Here is a 16,596-nt window from a genome sequence, read left to right as displayed (position 1 = left end):
TAGATATCTAACCAGGTTATCAAATTAAATGTCTATCAAATTCTTATATTTTTTAACAGTTATATTCAATTCAAAAGTTATTTTGGGGTAACTGAATTTTCAATTTCTACTAGAGGGCCAAAATTATAGAATAAAATATTGACTAATGAACTTAAAACAATTTCTACGCTTAATGAGTTTAAAAACAAATTGAAGCAAAAACTAATGATGAACGACGTAGCGCTCAGCTTTTTCTGAAGTTTTAATGGTTGCTACTGTTAAACTTACCCAACAATTAGAGTTTTGACATTATCGGCTTGAAGATCTTAGAAAAGGATTGTGCCACTTGTTATTGCTTAAATTCTTTTTCTCTCTTTTTTTTTATTATAAAAAAATTATGATTTCTAAAAATTTTTCACTCAAGCTATATGTTGGTGTAAAAGGAAAGCTTCAGGAATATGCATATTTGCTTCCATGCTTTTTGGTAATATAGTTTCTTTGTACTAATTATTTTTTTTGTTAATTTTCTTAATCAATACAAAAAGATAAAGTAGGACTTTAGGAACGATGATTTTTATTTTATAAAGTCTGTAGAAAAACGTTTTATATTGTATAGTGATACGTTTTTTAATTTTTGTTGTTTTATATTTACGGTATAAACTAAGGAGCTTGGTGATAAGACTTATTATTATGCCTTCTTTTTGTCCGTGCTATTCGTATTTATATTATGGTTTACGACTTAAATAAATTTATATAGCAAAAAAAAAAATGAAAAAAGAAAACGTATAAATATATATATATATGTGTGTGTGTGTGTGTGTGTGTGTGTGTGTGTGTGTGTGTGTGTGTGTGTGTGTGTGTGTGTGTGTGAGTGTGTGTGTGTACATGTGTATATGTGTGTGTGTATATATATATTTATAGAGACAACATGGTTACAACCTCACGTAGAGTTTAAGAAACGAATGAGTTCTAGGAAGAACTAGTAGATAGGAGCAATTGAGACTGAGTAGCGGAATTAGCCCTATAGCATCCAAAAGTACTAGCCAGAGCAGCATTTAAGGCTCTGACCAGTACAATTTTTTTTTTGTTGTTGTTTTTTTGTTATTCACCTCCTTAAGGCCAAGAAGGCCACTACAGATGAGGAGGCTACTTAATAGTGGTTATAACCCTCTCTCAACTCTATAACTCCGAAACACGAACCTCGACGAACAAGGCCGCTGCGCGGATGAACAAGTTGAGCGCGGTACTACCAGGGACGTGGTGGGGATCGAACTCGGAACCTCTCGCTTATGAAGCGAGCGCTTTACCACTTCACCACTCCGCATATTAAATTTACCGCATAATTAAAAGTAATTAACACAGATGATGAAAAAACTTATTATAGCAGAAAAAAACAATTATTATTAATACAATTATTCACTAATACCAATTATATTCACTAATACCAATAATAAACAATTATTCACTAATACCAGCATACCCTAAAAAATGTTAGACGCCTTCATTTTAAAGTGGAATTCGATTTACTAGATGATCACTATATAGTGATTTACCTGCATTATTTAGAAACAGCTTCTTATCAAATGATAAAAAGCAGTTTCTAAATAATGCAGATAAAACACTTTACGGTTTGTTTAAAGAAAAGCAAAATTTTTATCCAAATTAGGTTCAAATGAATGAGAACGAGGCAGGTAAAACTGTTTGTGCTTTTCAAAATATTATAAATCATTTATTTACATTATGATACTCGATTCGAAATAATAATTCGATTCGAAAATTTGATTATAAAAATTCAATTAAATAATTCGATTCGAAATAATTAATTTTAGATATTTTACTAGTGGTAAGACTCCTTAAAAACTAAACCCAGCCTTTAGTTTATAAAACAGAAATGCAACTGTATATATAAAAAATGCTTTAGTTTTAAGTAGGCGTAGTAAGTTAGAATGCACGCTAGTTGGGTTACCAAAGTTAAACAGATTTTATATCGCTTAGTTAAGTTTGGATATTATCATTTTATTCGATTAATCTCAGCTTCCAAATAAAGAGCGGATAAGAAAGTTTTGAAAATATTAAAAACCGTAAAAAATATTGAGTACTAAAACATATAAAGTAAATATGCAAAGAAAATTTGTAAGGGGGGAGAAAGCACAGTTTTCTTATATTAAAAAAAATATATAATTTAAAGTTAGCATAATATTTCTGACAAATAAATTTATGACGAATCGCAAAGTGTCCCAATCAAAAGAAAAACCAATTAAGTAAGTTATTTCGGGGCTTTTGTATATCGCCTAGCACTTATTGACAGGACACTTATTACACCTAACACTTATTCACAAGAATTATTACACCTAACACTTATTCACAGAAATTATTACACGTAACACTTATTCACAGGAATTATTACACCTAACACTTATTACAGGAATCTCACTTGACATACCGGCGAGTCATAGTCCAAAAACATTCTAGGTACTAAGTTAGTAGCACCATTCAGTACTAAAATTATCTTGCTTATATGAATTGATTGATTTTTTTTTTCTATAAATATTTTATTAATTTTTTTATTTTATTTCTTTTTTTACATCAAATATTTGACAACAAGGGCATAAACAGTTAAGACACGGACAAAGTTTCCCTCCTTGCGTTTCGTTTGCAGCAGTAACGCGAAGTTGAAAAATTGCGGCACCAAACGAAATAAAAAGCCATGACATTAGCAATATTGTTTCTAAAAAAATAATTCTTTTTAAATAAATAAATGGCTCACATACAAACATATACAAGTTTCTTAAGATATACAAGTTTACTAACCCCTAAAAGTTTCCTAAGCACTGGAAAACTTAACTGAAAGAAATTTTGTAAGAAAAAGAACAATACTTTAGGCAAAAAATACTGCGAAATATATGACATAAATTAAATAACCAAGAATAAGTAAAAATAGTTACTGATTATAATATTATTATAATCAACTAAGAGTTACTCTAAGAGATAGAAAATTAAATAACACTCTTAGGCAGAAATTGTAATTGCAATATGTATCTGATAAGAACTGTCAGGTAAGGTTAAAAACTTACCGTTTTCTCCTTTATCAGATTTAAAATGTAATTTAGGTAGCGTTGTTTCCTCGATATGTTTTGTACTTTTAATAGTTACAAGAACAGCATCACGCAGAAACAAAATAATCGATAAAACCACCATCGAAAATCCACTTTGCAGAAAGATATCCACTCCTAAATTGTTTTATTTTTATCTTTATAAATAATAACAAAATAAAATTATTTTTTTGTATTTTTTAAACAATTACCAGTTAAGCAACTAATTATCTAGGCGGTGGACGTGTATTTCAGGCGCCCCCTTCAGTAAGTCCGTAACATGTTTTACGCGAAACGAATATTAGTAACCCTTTCCTGACGAGTGACACGCACCGCGGTGCATAAAATCTGGTCTTAAATGACGAGTGAACCGCCTGGCAATTCATCAGTAACTTTAAATTTTCCTGAACATCTATAGGGGTTTGGGAAAACTTTAAATATATATCTGAAATGGAAACAATTTCTTAAGTTGATATTTCAAACCGTTTGTTATTTGCATTTATAGTTTGGTCAAAAAATAATTTTAAAAAATAGCTAAAAAGCGAACAAGTTATACTGATATGAAAGATATCTTTTGTATTTTGTTTGACGATAGTGATGCAGATTGCGATATTGATATTGATCTTGGTGACTCTAGTGATTCTAAAAGTATTTTAGATTGTGTAAATAAAGAATTGCTACCCTTGCCTGAGGATTTACCATTTCAAAATTTAGTTTTACCTTCACCATCCATCACAAATACCCCTAAAAATCAAAATTTCTGCAATGATATAACCTACAACCTAACCAAGGCCAAATTAGGGTTAGGTTTTCTCATGTTCATGGTGGTCGATCACATCAATAGATCATTGGTCGTGTTGTTCCTGATCAAACTATGCGGTAGTGGTGTAGTGGTAGTGCGCTCGCTTCATAAGCGAGAGGTTCCGAGTTCGATCCCCACCATGTCCCTGGTAGTACCGCGCTCAACTTGTTTCTCCGCGCAGCGGCCTTTTTCGTCAAGGTTCGTGTTTCAGAGTTATAAAGTTGAGGGTTATAACCACAATTAAGTAGCCTCCTCATCTGTAGTGGCCTTCTGGGCCTTGGGGAGGTGAAATAACAAAAAAAAAAAAAAAAAAAAAACTGAATTAATTAGAATGGAGCATGTTGATGCTGATAATGAGAAAAAATCTAATGAAACTTTTCCATTCCTTTCCACCAAAGGTCTAGATGTTAGAACAGAAAAAGACAGTATTCTTGACATTTTGAAGCTTACTTGTCAAATGATATTTTAAAACTTGCAATCATATAGCTGTTTTTAATTCAGTCGCGGAAGGGTTAAAATTAAACCATAGCCTAATCCTAACCATGTGTTTTATTGAAAACCACACCCTATCCCTATCTTTAATAGGTTTTTTAGAACCTTCTAAAATGGTTTTTAGTAATGCCGATGAGTGCCGAAAAATTAGAACTAAGAATATAATAAATTATAAAAAAATTATAATTAAAATAAAAAATAAAAATTAATAATAAAAAAGTTTAAATAAAATTAGGCTTAAAAAATTATGGTTGCACAATCTATCCTATTGTTGGCAATTGAAACCAAGAGTAACGGTTATGGCTGAATTGTATTTGCAATGATTGAATAGATTACATAACCAATTGTTGCTAAAACAACCTTGTCATGTCAACAGAAATGGAGTAATTATGCAACACGATAATGTCCGGTTGCATGCAACAAGATTAACCCAAGAAAAATAAGGCACTTAAACTGGGAGGTTTTACTATTTTTATATATATATATATATATATATATATATATATATATATATATATATATATATATATATATATATATATATATATATATATATACATATATATATACATATATATAAAATATATAATAAACTATGGTGTAATAAAGGAATTGAACTCTCCCTGCTTTAAATATATGTACTTGATATTGTGTGACTATGGTATGACAAAGACAACTAAACTTAATAGATGAGATTGTATAATTAGTAATTGTATAATTAGATTATTTAATTAGTAAGATAAAAATTGAACTACTTAACAATATGAGCCCTAAAACATCAAACTCATTCATGCATGCAAAATTTTTTTGTGTTTTTAAATATATTTGTTGTTTCCATTTCAAGACCTAATAAGTATTAAAGATATTAAATACCAAGATAATAACAGTAAATATTTAAAATAGTGAGACTAAACTTACAGTATTGAATTAAAATGAAAAATTAAATAGATTCAAAAATAATAAAATAATATTTACCACATAGTGCAGCAAAACATCCAATAAAAGAAGTAGCAAGTATCATAAGAGGTTTCTCAAATTTCCATGTGAGTATTCCAAATATAAAACCTGATACTGTCAACAATATAGTAATTGATATTTGACTAAAAATGTGATAAAAAGAAGTATATAATAGAAAATAATCAAGAAACATGTTGAGTAAATTAGACTTCATCTTTATCATCAGAATAAATACTATTGTGCACCCCTGATATTTCATGGAATCAAATGAAAAAAATTAGTATAAAAGACTTAAAAAGCTTTAAACGTCAAACAAATTACACCTCCTCAATGTCTGGTATTATACTTTATGTAATTTTATTTATTTGAAGGAGTTGAAGAATTAAAGGAACTCTATGGAAAATCTCTTTTTTGTTTATTATTTAATCTGCTTTTATTACATAAAAAATTAATGCCTTTATTAAAACCTATTACATAATCAGAGAGGTGTAATATATTACAAAATTGTATTATACTTTACCTTTAATTCATAGTACGATTTTGTCAAACTCCAAATTTCGACATCAAGCGTCCTTCACATCCACTAACTTTAGGAAATAGGCAAAATAAGATACATAGGTATAGGTTTAGCGAGTGACTGACATAAATAGGAACAAGTGCAGTAAGTGTATATACATTGACTGAGGATTTGAGTTTGGCCAGGTAGTCTTGCAAATGAAAGAAATTTTTTTATGTTTGCGTACATGAAGGATAAGGTCAGATTAGAAGTTTGACAAAAGAGTTTATTTATTTTTACATCTACTTTATTAATATAAACTGTGCTTGCATATATGCAAATGTTGAAGGTTTTTAAATTTTATAAACTTTAATCACAAATTTATTGCAAAAATCTTGATAGTTTCCAGAAAATCACAATAATTTTCAGAAGAAAACCATCTGTGAATGCATAAATGTCATGCAAGCATGTTTATATATTAATAAAAAAATTATTTAAAACATAATTTAAGTCTCTTCAATGAAGTATACTGAGTATGAAGTGGTAGTAAGCAATAGGGGCTATGGCTGGGGCCAGGTTTGAAACACATAGCCGCAACTGGGGATGAGTTTATGATCAGTGCTGCATTAATATTGATAGATCCTATAAAAATGTTATTTTTAATTAAAATTTATGATATGAGTTATAATTAAAAACAATACTTTTATAGGATCTATCAATATAAATGCAACCCCGGTAATAAACCCGGCTGGGGCTGCATTAAAATTGATAGATCCTATAAAATATTGTTTTTAAATAAAATTCATACCATAAATTTTAATTAAAAATAACATTTTTATAGGATCTATCAATATTAATGCAGTCCTGATCATAAACCTGGCCCTGGTCATGGCTATGTGTTATCAAACCTAGCCCCGGCCCCGGTCACTTACTATGAAGTGGGTATTGTTTAATTAAGAAATTTTAATATGTAGACTTCCATGAGTTAATGGATATCTAAACTGGAGTCATAAAGAAAATTTAAAGTACAAAAAGAGATGACTCTCTATTCTGTACATCAGTTTGCATGATAAAGTTTAAAACTTTCTCATCTCTCCTACAGCTCTCCCTCTCCTTAGAAAATAAGCCTACAAAGTTCAAAAAATAGAATACTAATTACAAATTAATATCAACAAAAAGACAAAAACCTGTTAAAATATTGGTGCAGAGAGGTAGTGTGAAGAGCCACTATTGTAATCAGCTAAAGATAAATTAACATTTAGTATTTAAAAACAGTTTCATAAAACACAAATTGAGAGTCTACTAAACTCAATATAGTGTAACTAACTTTTTTTGTTTTTGTTTTAAAATATAAATTCGTAATTTTAAACAACACTGGTTTCACTGTCTACAAGTAAAACTTGTAGTAAAACTACATGTAAAACTTGTAGACAGTGAAACCAGTGTTGTTTAAAGTTACAAAAGTTAGTCTTTTATTGCATTTGAAAATTAGTGGGCACATAAAACTAAAATAGTGCTGTAGCATTAAAAAACTTACAGCTCCAAGGCATTTTCCCAAAAAGAAGATACCTATTCGATATAGCCAACTAACCAACAACCCAAAAAGAATACCAACTACACAACTGATTATGAGATGAGCTAGATAAAAATAGCAATGATCAAAATTTAGTTTATTTTAATCGTAGATTATATTTAAACTATCAATAAAAGTACTTAAAAAAATGAATGTTTCACTTTTACTAGAACAAAACCTGATTGATTAAAAATTAATTATTTTTAAGGATAGTATTTGAAGATTTTTTTTTGTATAAAAAATTAAAGAAATTTTTAAAATATATCCTTAACCTAAGTTTAAGTAGAATCTCATAAATTTTTTTTTTTTTTATTAACTGGTGATTTATAGGTAAGTTGCATAAATAAGTCTGAATGCAACCAATTTTTTTAATGGATGAATAAAAAAAACTTATTTAAACCTTATCTATGTCTGAGGTTTAATCTTTGTATACTGATTTGAAAATAAACTTTTTTAAAGTTTTTACTTTTTGTGGTATAGGATATGCAGCTTTTTTTTTTCAACCCTAATTATTGAATATTAATAGTTAGGGTAGCTTACTTTTGTCCTTTATTTAGGTTGGATAAAGTTTTAGCAAAACTAAACAAATCGTAAATAAATAAGCCAAACCAATGGTAGAATGAAATGTAGCTATCAAGACAAATGGAGCTATATGGAGTTTCTTAATGATGTTAAGTGCTACATAATTAGTCATCATATTCAGTCATAAAATGAAAAAAAAAAAACACTATAGAAACTTCAAAAAAAATTTAGTACTCAGGTTTAGGCAAATTATAAGTAAATAAAAAAATTCTGCTGTTGAGTTTGTTAGAAATAAAAATTACTATATTCAGAAGTTTTATTTCAAAAAGCTTAGTTTTAGAATATTTAAAGTCATCTTATTCAAAAAGACAATCATATTGTTGATTAGATTTTTAAAACTTTTAATTACCTAAGTGATGTAATCAGCTAATAGTATTGTAGATTATTTTTCCCAAACTAATTTTTTTAGACCCATACCAAGATCCACAAAAGGCAGATTTAAAGCAAACTAGAGTGTCATACCCTAGAACTACGGACAAAGAATAAGTATCTTTAAAGAAAAAAAATGTAAAAGGTGAAAGATAGGAATTGAACATTCAGAAACACAGCATAATGAATCATTAAAAACAGGCAGTTGATAAGTCAAAAGTAATTCTAATAAAAAATAAACCATAAGCTGTGCCTCAGTATTAATGGTTCAATCTAAATCTATTAATACTATAGTCAGCTGTAATATTAGCAGCAATTGTAAGATAGACAGCAGATTATTACAATCTATTATTACTGTTTTGTTTTTTTTTCCACCTCCCCAAGACCGAGAAGGCCAGTACAGACTACAATTGTAGAAACAGATAGCAGATTATTACAATCTATTATTAATGTTTAATAGAGAATCATTAGCTAGTGGTAATTAAACAGTAATAATATCATATCAGTTGTAAAAACAGATTTTAGAAATCATTTTACAAAATTATTAAAGAAAAAAATTCTTTTAAACAATCAATTTTTTTACGCAATGAACTAAAAATGTAGTTTTATGCATAAAGAAACAGTTTTATATATAATGAAAAAATCTATAAAAATTGTACATACTTACTAAAATAAGTTTTACAATATTGGCACCTGCCTGTGGTCTTATAACATTTATGTTGATTCATAAAACTATTTTAACTGGTTTAAAATCTTTTATATATTTTATAATTGATGATATATGAGGAATCGAAGTTTAACGTAAGATTTTTTATTTTATTTGATTCATACTAAATTTTGCTATACAATGCTCTTATACCTAAAGATATTGTTGGCTAAGCATACAAGCAGCCAAAAATAGTAATAAAGACTAATCCAAATAAACCTCATTGACTAAAATTTTTGTGTACCAAAGCACTATTCAAGAATTAGCGGTGGCTGGATTTGAACTCCTTTGACACCGGCCACCGCCAACTCTTGAATAGTGATCACTCGACAGTTCAGGTTTTGATATTTTGTTTGACGGTCTCATGTTTGACCAACTGAGCTACCTGGCCATTAAATAATTTTTATCTGACCACTAAATAATCTATAATTTCTCTTATCAACTGAGTTATCAACTGAGCTATCTGGCCGCTAATAATAATAGTTGTCAAATTTATTTGATTTTGTTACTGCTATCATATATGTTGCATGTTATAACATATGAAAACTGTATACCATTTCTAATGAAAGAATTTTATTTTCAAAACATTTTATACCTCTATCATAGGTTAGGAATGGGTGGTTAACTTCAAAATGTTCTTTGTCACAACAGTACTTGGAGTGTATAAACCAAGGGCTAACAACGTAAAATAATGCAAACGCGATTGCAAATCCTGATGCAAACAACGCAAACTAATGAAATACAAAATTTATTATATATATATTGAAAAACAATTTTATTAATTTTATATATACATACATATATATATATATATGTATATATATATATATATATATATATATATATATATATATATATATATATATATATATATATATATATATAAAATTAATACTATTATAGTAATTCTCAACACTATCATAAAAGTGTAGAAACCTTTATTTATACTTAAAAAATAAAAAATATAAATATAAAATACAAAATTGCTATAGTACCCTGATATATTTGTATCCAGTTAGCATAACATAAATTCCTGCTAGAGCAACACATTCTATTATCAACACATGATTCTTGTCACTACAAACAACATAAGTTTAGTTGAGTACTTACATAAAGCAAAGTATCCAAAAATGCTTTAAAGATCTTGTTTAAAATCTTTAATTTAACTGTAAATTAAAAATCACAGTTCAGTCACTTTGTCAACAAATATAGCTGTAAATTAAAAGTCACAGTTCAGTCACTTTGTCAAGAAATTTCAAATCATTTTTTCTAAATTTCAAATCATTTTTTCCAAATTTCAAGTCATTTATTTAGAAATATATGTTACTTTAACTAGAAATTGTAAGTCCTTTGCAGAAAAAACTTTTTAATTTGTTCAAGAGATTTCAATTTTTTTTTGGAAGATTTTACATGCATAGATTAAGGTGGTCTAAGATCTTTATCCTGAGACCCACATATTTCAGGGATTACAAAGCAGTATGAAAAACGTTTTATTCAAATTTTACTGCACTATTTTTTTACTTTAAAAAAACAGTATTAGTACATAAAAGGGTTTTAATGTTTTGTTTATATGCATACAATTTTTTTCTTTTACACACTTTTTTGTTTTGTTTTGGTTTTTGTTATTTATCGTAATTGTTACAAACATTTACAAAGAAAGACAAATGTATAAATTAGAATAACAATTTTCAGCAGTTTGAAACTTGATCAATTAGAGTCAAAATGGAAAAGTAATTTATTTTATTGCTTTATTGCTACACTTAAGTCTATGGCAAATGTATATTTCAGGTACACGCCCCTTCCCTGCCCTTTAGAAAGTTTGTTTTCAGCCTTTGAAAAAAAACAATTTGTTGGCTGGTTTTTGTCAAAAAAAAAAAAAAAAAAATACAAGAACTTTAACGTCAATTTTCTGCCCACTTTTAAGGGTGTGGGCAGAAAAAGGGTTGGTTTGAAACTGAAAGCAAAACTTAAGCAAAATAATTTATCAATAATTCAAAGTTCAAATTAAAGTCAATCCAGATAGGCATTTTTTTTGTCACAATTGATTGCAAATATTTTGATTTGTAAATAAAATGCAGAAAAATCAGCAGATTTGTTTTTTAAATGAAAAAATTTTTGTATTGTAAAGAGTTTGATAACACAAAAAGATTATTTAACAGTTTTTGCAAAAATCATTAGAAAAAAATGATAATTGTCCTAAAAAATGTTTGTTTTGCTTTTGAAATGAATCAGATATGACGCAAACTAATTAATACTCAATACTTGATAGAACTTGTAAGTGCTTCATTAAAAGCTATGATTCTGATGAAGAACATTCTTCTTCATGCTTCAACAATTTTGCTGGATGTAGACAATATTTTCAACACTAAGAGTTTTTAAAGTTTGTGAAAGTCTTGCCTATACAATAGACAAGACTTGCACAAACACAATACAAAGTTTTTAAGATATTACTTTCAGAATCATTTATTTTAAAATATTAATAACATTTTCAGACACAGTAAATTAAAAGACAATCTGTTAGATTACTAAAAATGCTAGTTAATTAACCATGTTAGAGCTCAGATTATTTTTGAGAACACTGGGTTAATTCGATTCAATTTATCTACAAAACGTTTCTTGGTGAAAGAAATTAGGAACAGGGTATATTTGACTTAATTAAATGGACTAGAGAAAAAACATATTGATGTCGACCAGCAAAAAAAAAAATTACCATAGAGTCGGTAAACTTTCTTTCGGATTCAAAACAAGATTTTGAATACTTAAATAAAACGCAGACCATAAAAGTGATAGTAAATATTGGAATTAGTTATGGAATTAGTTATAGTATTTTATGACTACGACTAAATTTAGGTTTTTTGAATTGTGTCCAAAATAATTTCAACGCTTTCTAAAAGAGTATAATTTACTTATCACTATGTATATAGTCCACTAAATCAAAAAACTCCTACTGAGTATTTATAACACTTTTTGTACTATTTCGATCCTTTTTTTTCGCGCTTGTTTTGTAGTTGCGCTTTTCTTGCAATTGTTTCGCTCCTTTTTTTGTCCCTCATGTTTTTTTCAAAAATTTACTTTCTATTTCAGTTAAGATTTGCAGAAAATTTACTGGAAATGAAAACTACAAAAGGTATTTTGTTTTATTACATTGATAAAGAAAATTAACGCTCAAAATGAAAATTTGTTTTTTGTTTATTTAGGTACCCAACGGTCTTGTCACAGAGCACCGTGGAAGTGCATTTAACCGGGAAGTTCACGCCTCCTTGCTTACCGCGACGCGAGAATGTCCAAAGCTCGTTTCGAACCTGGATTTCCTGCTTATAAAGCAACCGCTCTAACCACTGCGCCACAGCCGCACTATTTCACATGATTACATTCTTATAAATTATTAAAACGTAATTTAAAAGATAAAAGTGCTAATCATTTATTTATCACCTAAATCACTGAATGCAGGACAGTTTTAAAAATTGTAAGGAGCATAGGCAATACGTTATAACGTACCTCACACAGGATCAGTGAAATTAAGCGAAACTTGGCCACGGCCTCGTTAACCTAGGCGACAAAATGTATTAAAATTTTGGTCAAATTGCCGGAAAAAACAAGATTATTTTCATTATAAGAGCTAAATTCCTATGTAAACTGTTTGTTTTGTTTTCTTTTATAAATAGTATATATAAAAGATCAATATCCAAATGAATGTCAAATTCCAGATTTTGCAGCATTTTATAACAACTATATTATTTTAATTTTCTGTACTTAAAGAAATAGAGTTTGGTGTACAGTGAAAATTTTTTTTATTTTTGCAGTATTCCCAGATTCAATAGATAGTCACAACTTACTACATCTTGTTTTCAGTAAAAAGGTTAAAAATTCAATTGGTCAAACAAAATTTTCAAAAGGTGTTAAAAAACCTTTGCAACATTTAGTCTGAATAATATTTTATAAGAATAGTTTAACTGCGTTTTAGTATGAAGGCAGACTTGAGCATATCTGTAAACAGATACGCACAAGCCTGTCTTCAGTTAGTTGAACGTTTTACTTCACTAAAAACTTGATAAAAATCTTAAACTGGAGTTTAAATAAAATAAATAAGTTATCAATTAAACATGTAATTATTAAAAATGAACAACTTTGGATGGAAATAAACATGAGAAAGATACCAACAATTACAAATTGTTAAGACTTGTGAGGATTGGGAAATTTTAAAAGAAATAATTTACCGAACAATTTTTCAACAAATGGGTTGTGATTGAAGATTTTAGGCTCTTACTTTAACGCCAAAGTTTTTCATACTGATGATGTATCTAAATTCTGCCATACAAAAAATGGTCTTGGAATTTATTTTGAGCATTTGATAAAAAGTCTCTACAATTTCTTTAACGATGCAACACTAAAGACGGATCAGGGTCGCTTGATTTCACTGATCCTGGGTGGAAGTCCGTTACAATGTATTGTCTATGCCCCTTACAATTTTTAAAACTGTCCTGCATTCAGTGATACAGGTGATAAATAAATGATTAGCACTTTTATCTTTTAAATATCGTTTTAATAATTTGTAAGAACGTAATGATGTGAATTTTCATTTTCAGTGTTAATTTTCATTACCTATGTATAAAACAAAATACCTTTTGTAATTTTCATTTCCAGTAAATTTTCTGTAACTTTTAACTGAAATGGAAAGTTAATTTAAAAAAAACAGCATGATAGACAAAAAAAGGTGCGAAACAAATGCAAGAAAAGTGCAACTACAAAAAAGGCGCGAAATAGTACAAAAAGTGTTATAAATTTTCAATAGGAGTTTTTTGATTTGGTGGAGTATATACATTGTGGTAAGTAAACTACACTCTTTTAGAAAACGTTGAAATTATTTTGAACACAATTCAAAAAACCTAAATTTAGTTAAGGCTAACCGTGCCTGTACGGTCATCTGTTATTAATGAACTTGTGACAGAATATATGACAAAACTACTTTTAATGTAACTCAACAATTTAATAGAATTAGTTGTGGAGTATTTACAATGATGTTTGAAGAGGCCAACAATGTGAAGCTCAGTATTGTATATATGGCTGCTGAAACATTATATCGTCGATGCATTAGCGCTAGACTTGTACAGCGCATGTGTGCTAACGGTGATAACAAAGATATGTGACGCATCTGACCAAAATTAGTCGGATGTCGCGTTATGTTATATTGAGAAAACCATCAAAACATCTCAAAAATTCAATTTTTATCATTATTTATTTTTTTGCATAATTGTTTACATAATTAACTTTTCTTTGCTATTCAAACTTAACTTTTAATAAAAAATAATTTTTTGATGGTTAATTTGGTGATTTTTGTGAGGCTATTGTCTTAAAATTTCTGTGATTACTCATTAAATTGGTCCACTTTCAGTAATAAACATGACTGCCTAGCGCAATAATAACCTTGAAATTTTGGTATGGTTAGAAAGCTGACCTTTTTAGCTATTCAATGGTGTACACGTGTTTCTTTGTCTCATTTGAAATTTGACCAATCAGAGCAATTTTTTTATTGTACCACTAGGACTTCCATTACAGCGGCAATGGTATTTGTACAATCAAACTCGTGAATATGTCAAGGATTCACTGCAAGATGTCGTTTGTCCGTTACCAAATTCTGGTGCTCCAATAATTCCTCGCGATGACAATTTTCTGTCGATGACTTCTGTCATCGACAGCGATACCGATGACTACGAAGTTTTGACAGAGGTACAAAGTTCAAGAGAACGTTCAAGAAAACGATCAAAACAAGACAGTGAACCTGGTAAAAAACAAAAAACTGTCAATGAGACGCGACCTAGAGGTCGAGGTCGGGGTCGTGGTGCACGAGGGCGTGGTTTAGACTTTTAACTGCTTTTTTTATTTTTGTTTTAAACTTTTAATGTTTGTTTTAACTCTTCACTTTTTACTCTGTTATGCTTTTAAACATGAAATTTTTTATAAACAATATTTAGGTATTTTTTTTGGTTTAAATATTGTCAATAGATTTAAAAATCTAAAAATTAAAAAATTGATAATAATTTAATTTTCTCGATGTACTAAAAGTGTTATAATTTAAAAAGTAATCAAGCTACAGTAATAATTTTTTCAAGACTTGTTGCAAATGTATCACAGTAGATGTGTGCCAAATTAGAACAAAATCCATGCATGGTTGCTAAGGAGTTTTCTATTTAATATGACATCAAACCTTTAAACGCGTTTTTTTCCGTTTTAAAATTTTAATATAGATGTTACATTTTTGCTCATAACTTTGGCTAGGGTCTAGCTAGAGCAATAATTTTTGCATCATTTTAAAGCAGAATATTATACCTTTTCAAATATGTATCACACTCAAAACTTAAAATTTTATACATGTGACTGGTTTTGGTCAGATGGGTCACATATATATAACATTTTGTTTTGTGTTTAACCCTATGGCGCTCGTTAAAATTGTTCAAAATGCAATCAATGCAATCGTTGATATCAAATTGCCGGCGCACCATGTCAGTTCTCTCACACTACAAACTCATGCAGTATATGCACAAATAAATAGTTATGTTACTGCTTTATGTCTTTTAATACAGTGTTTTTTTTTTAAATTTAAACAAGGAATAATCTTATTACTTGTGAACTTGGTATAATATTTATATTAGTTTGTTTATCCCAACTAAAATTTAAAACGATAATCATTTTTACCCTGGACAGCTTTGTCGGTTTTTGGGCCGGGCTAGGTTTTAGGTACAACCGTTTAATTTTGACTCTAAATATCTATTTGGAAATTGTGCGTTGTTATATCGTCTATTTGAAAGCTCAAATGTTGCCAATTTGTATGTAAAATAATTTGATTTAAAATAATTTTACTACGAACAAAAAATATATCTTTACCTTTTGTTTAGATAATGGTCGTAAAGTGTGTTGTTACTACTGTTTGTTAGCGGTGCGGAAAAGTTAGTGTCTGTGGAGAAGCTGCCATTTCCGAGTAATCTCGCAATAGTGCTAATTTCATGTTCTGTATAACTACTATTTCTAAAGGGAATATAAGAAAAATTGTTCATTTTGTTTTCAGCTTCATTAAACGATCTTAGTATTCCAATGTTTATGTGATGTTATGACGCTTAAGTTAAATGAATAGTTATCTGAGATTTAGCGTTTTAGTTTGTTCGCACCAATAACAACTAACGTTTTTTTAATATAGCACTTTATATTTATCTAATATATTTGTGTGCATTTATACACTATATATATTTTACTAATTTAAGTTATATATAAACTACATTAGTAAAAACACTTATCTAACTTTTATCTTCTATTGTTCGCCTCTAATTCTGTAATATTCACTGCTCTGTTTTTTAACATTAGCACTCGTGTTGGAGAATACACTAACATATAAATGTATAATATATATATATATTTATATATAAAAAATGTATATATGCATAAATATATTTAATATGTATATATATAAATATATTTTGTGCATATATATATATATATATATATATATATATATATATATATATATATATATATATATATATATATATATATATA

General features: G+C 28.4%; 1 protein-coding gene across 3 annotated transcripts; it reads right to left on the bottom strand.

Moving 5' to 3' along the window:
- Positions 1–2,515: 2,515 nt before the first annotated feature.
- LOC100208052 (uncharacterized) lies at positions 2,516–16,452 on the bottom strand. 3 transcript variants are annotated; one of them, XM_065805029.1, is made up of 9 exons: positions 16,343–16,452; positions 15,931–16,071; positions 10,044–10,125; positions 9,644–9,779; positions 7,356–7,456; positions 7,006–7,058; positions 5,341–5,465; positions 3,054–3,209; positions 2,516–2,707 (listed from the first exon to the last, which is right to left on the bottom strand). In XM_065805029.1, the coding sequence occupies exons 3-9, from the start codon at positions 10,068–10,070 to the stop codon at positions 2,544–2,546; spliced, it is 762 nt and encodes a 253-aa protein (XP_065661101.1). In that variant the 5' UTR covers positions 10,071–10,125; positions 15,931–16,071; positions 16,343–16,452; the 3' UTR covers positions 2,516–2,543. The 3 variants fall into 3 exon arrangements, with proteins under 3 accessions (XP_065661101.1, XP_065661099.1, XP_065661100.1); XM_065805027.1 differs by lacking the exon at positions 16,343–16,452 and having other exon boundaries at positions 15,931–16,316; XM_065805028.1 differs by lacking the exons at positions 15,931–16,071; positions 16,343–16,452 and adding an exon at positions 11,311–11,415.
- Positions 16,453–16,596: the final 144 nt, after the last annotated feature.

Source organism: Hydra vulgaris, chromosome 09 (genome assembly GCF_038396675.1).
Source record: "Hydra vulgaris chromosome 09, alternate assembly HydraT2T_AEP".
In the NCBI taxonomy this organism is placed as follows: Eukaryota; Metazoa; Cnidaria; class Hydrozoa; order Anthoathecata; family Hydridae; genus Hydra; species Hydra vulgaris.
This window is presented reverse-complemented; position numbering and strand designations above follow the sequence as displayed.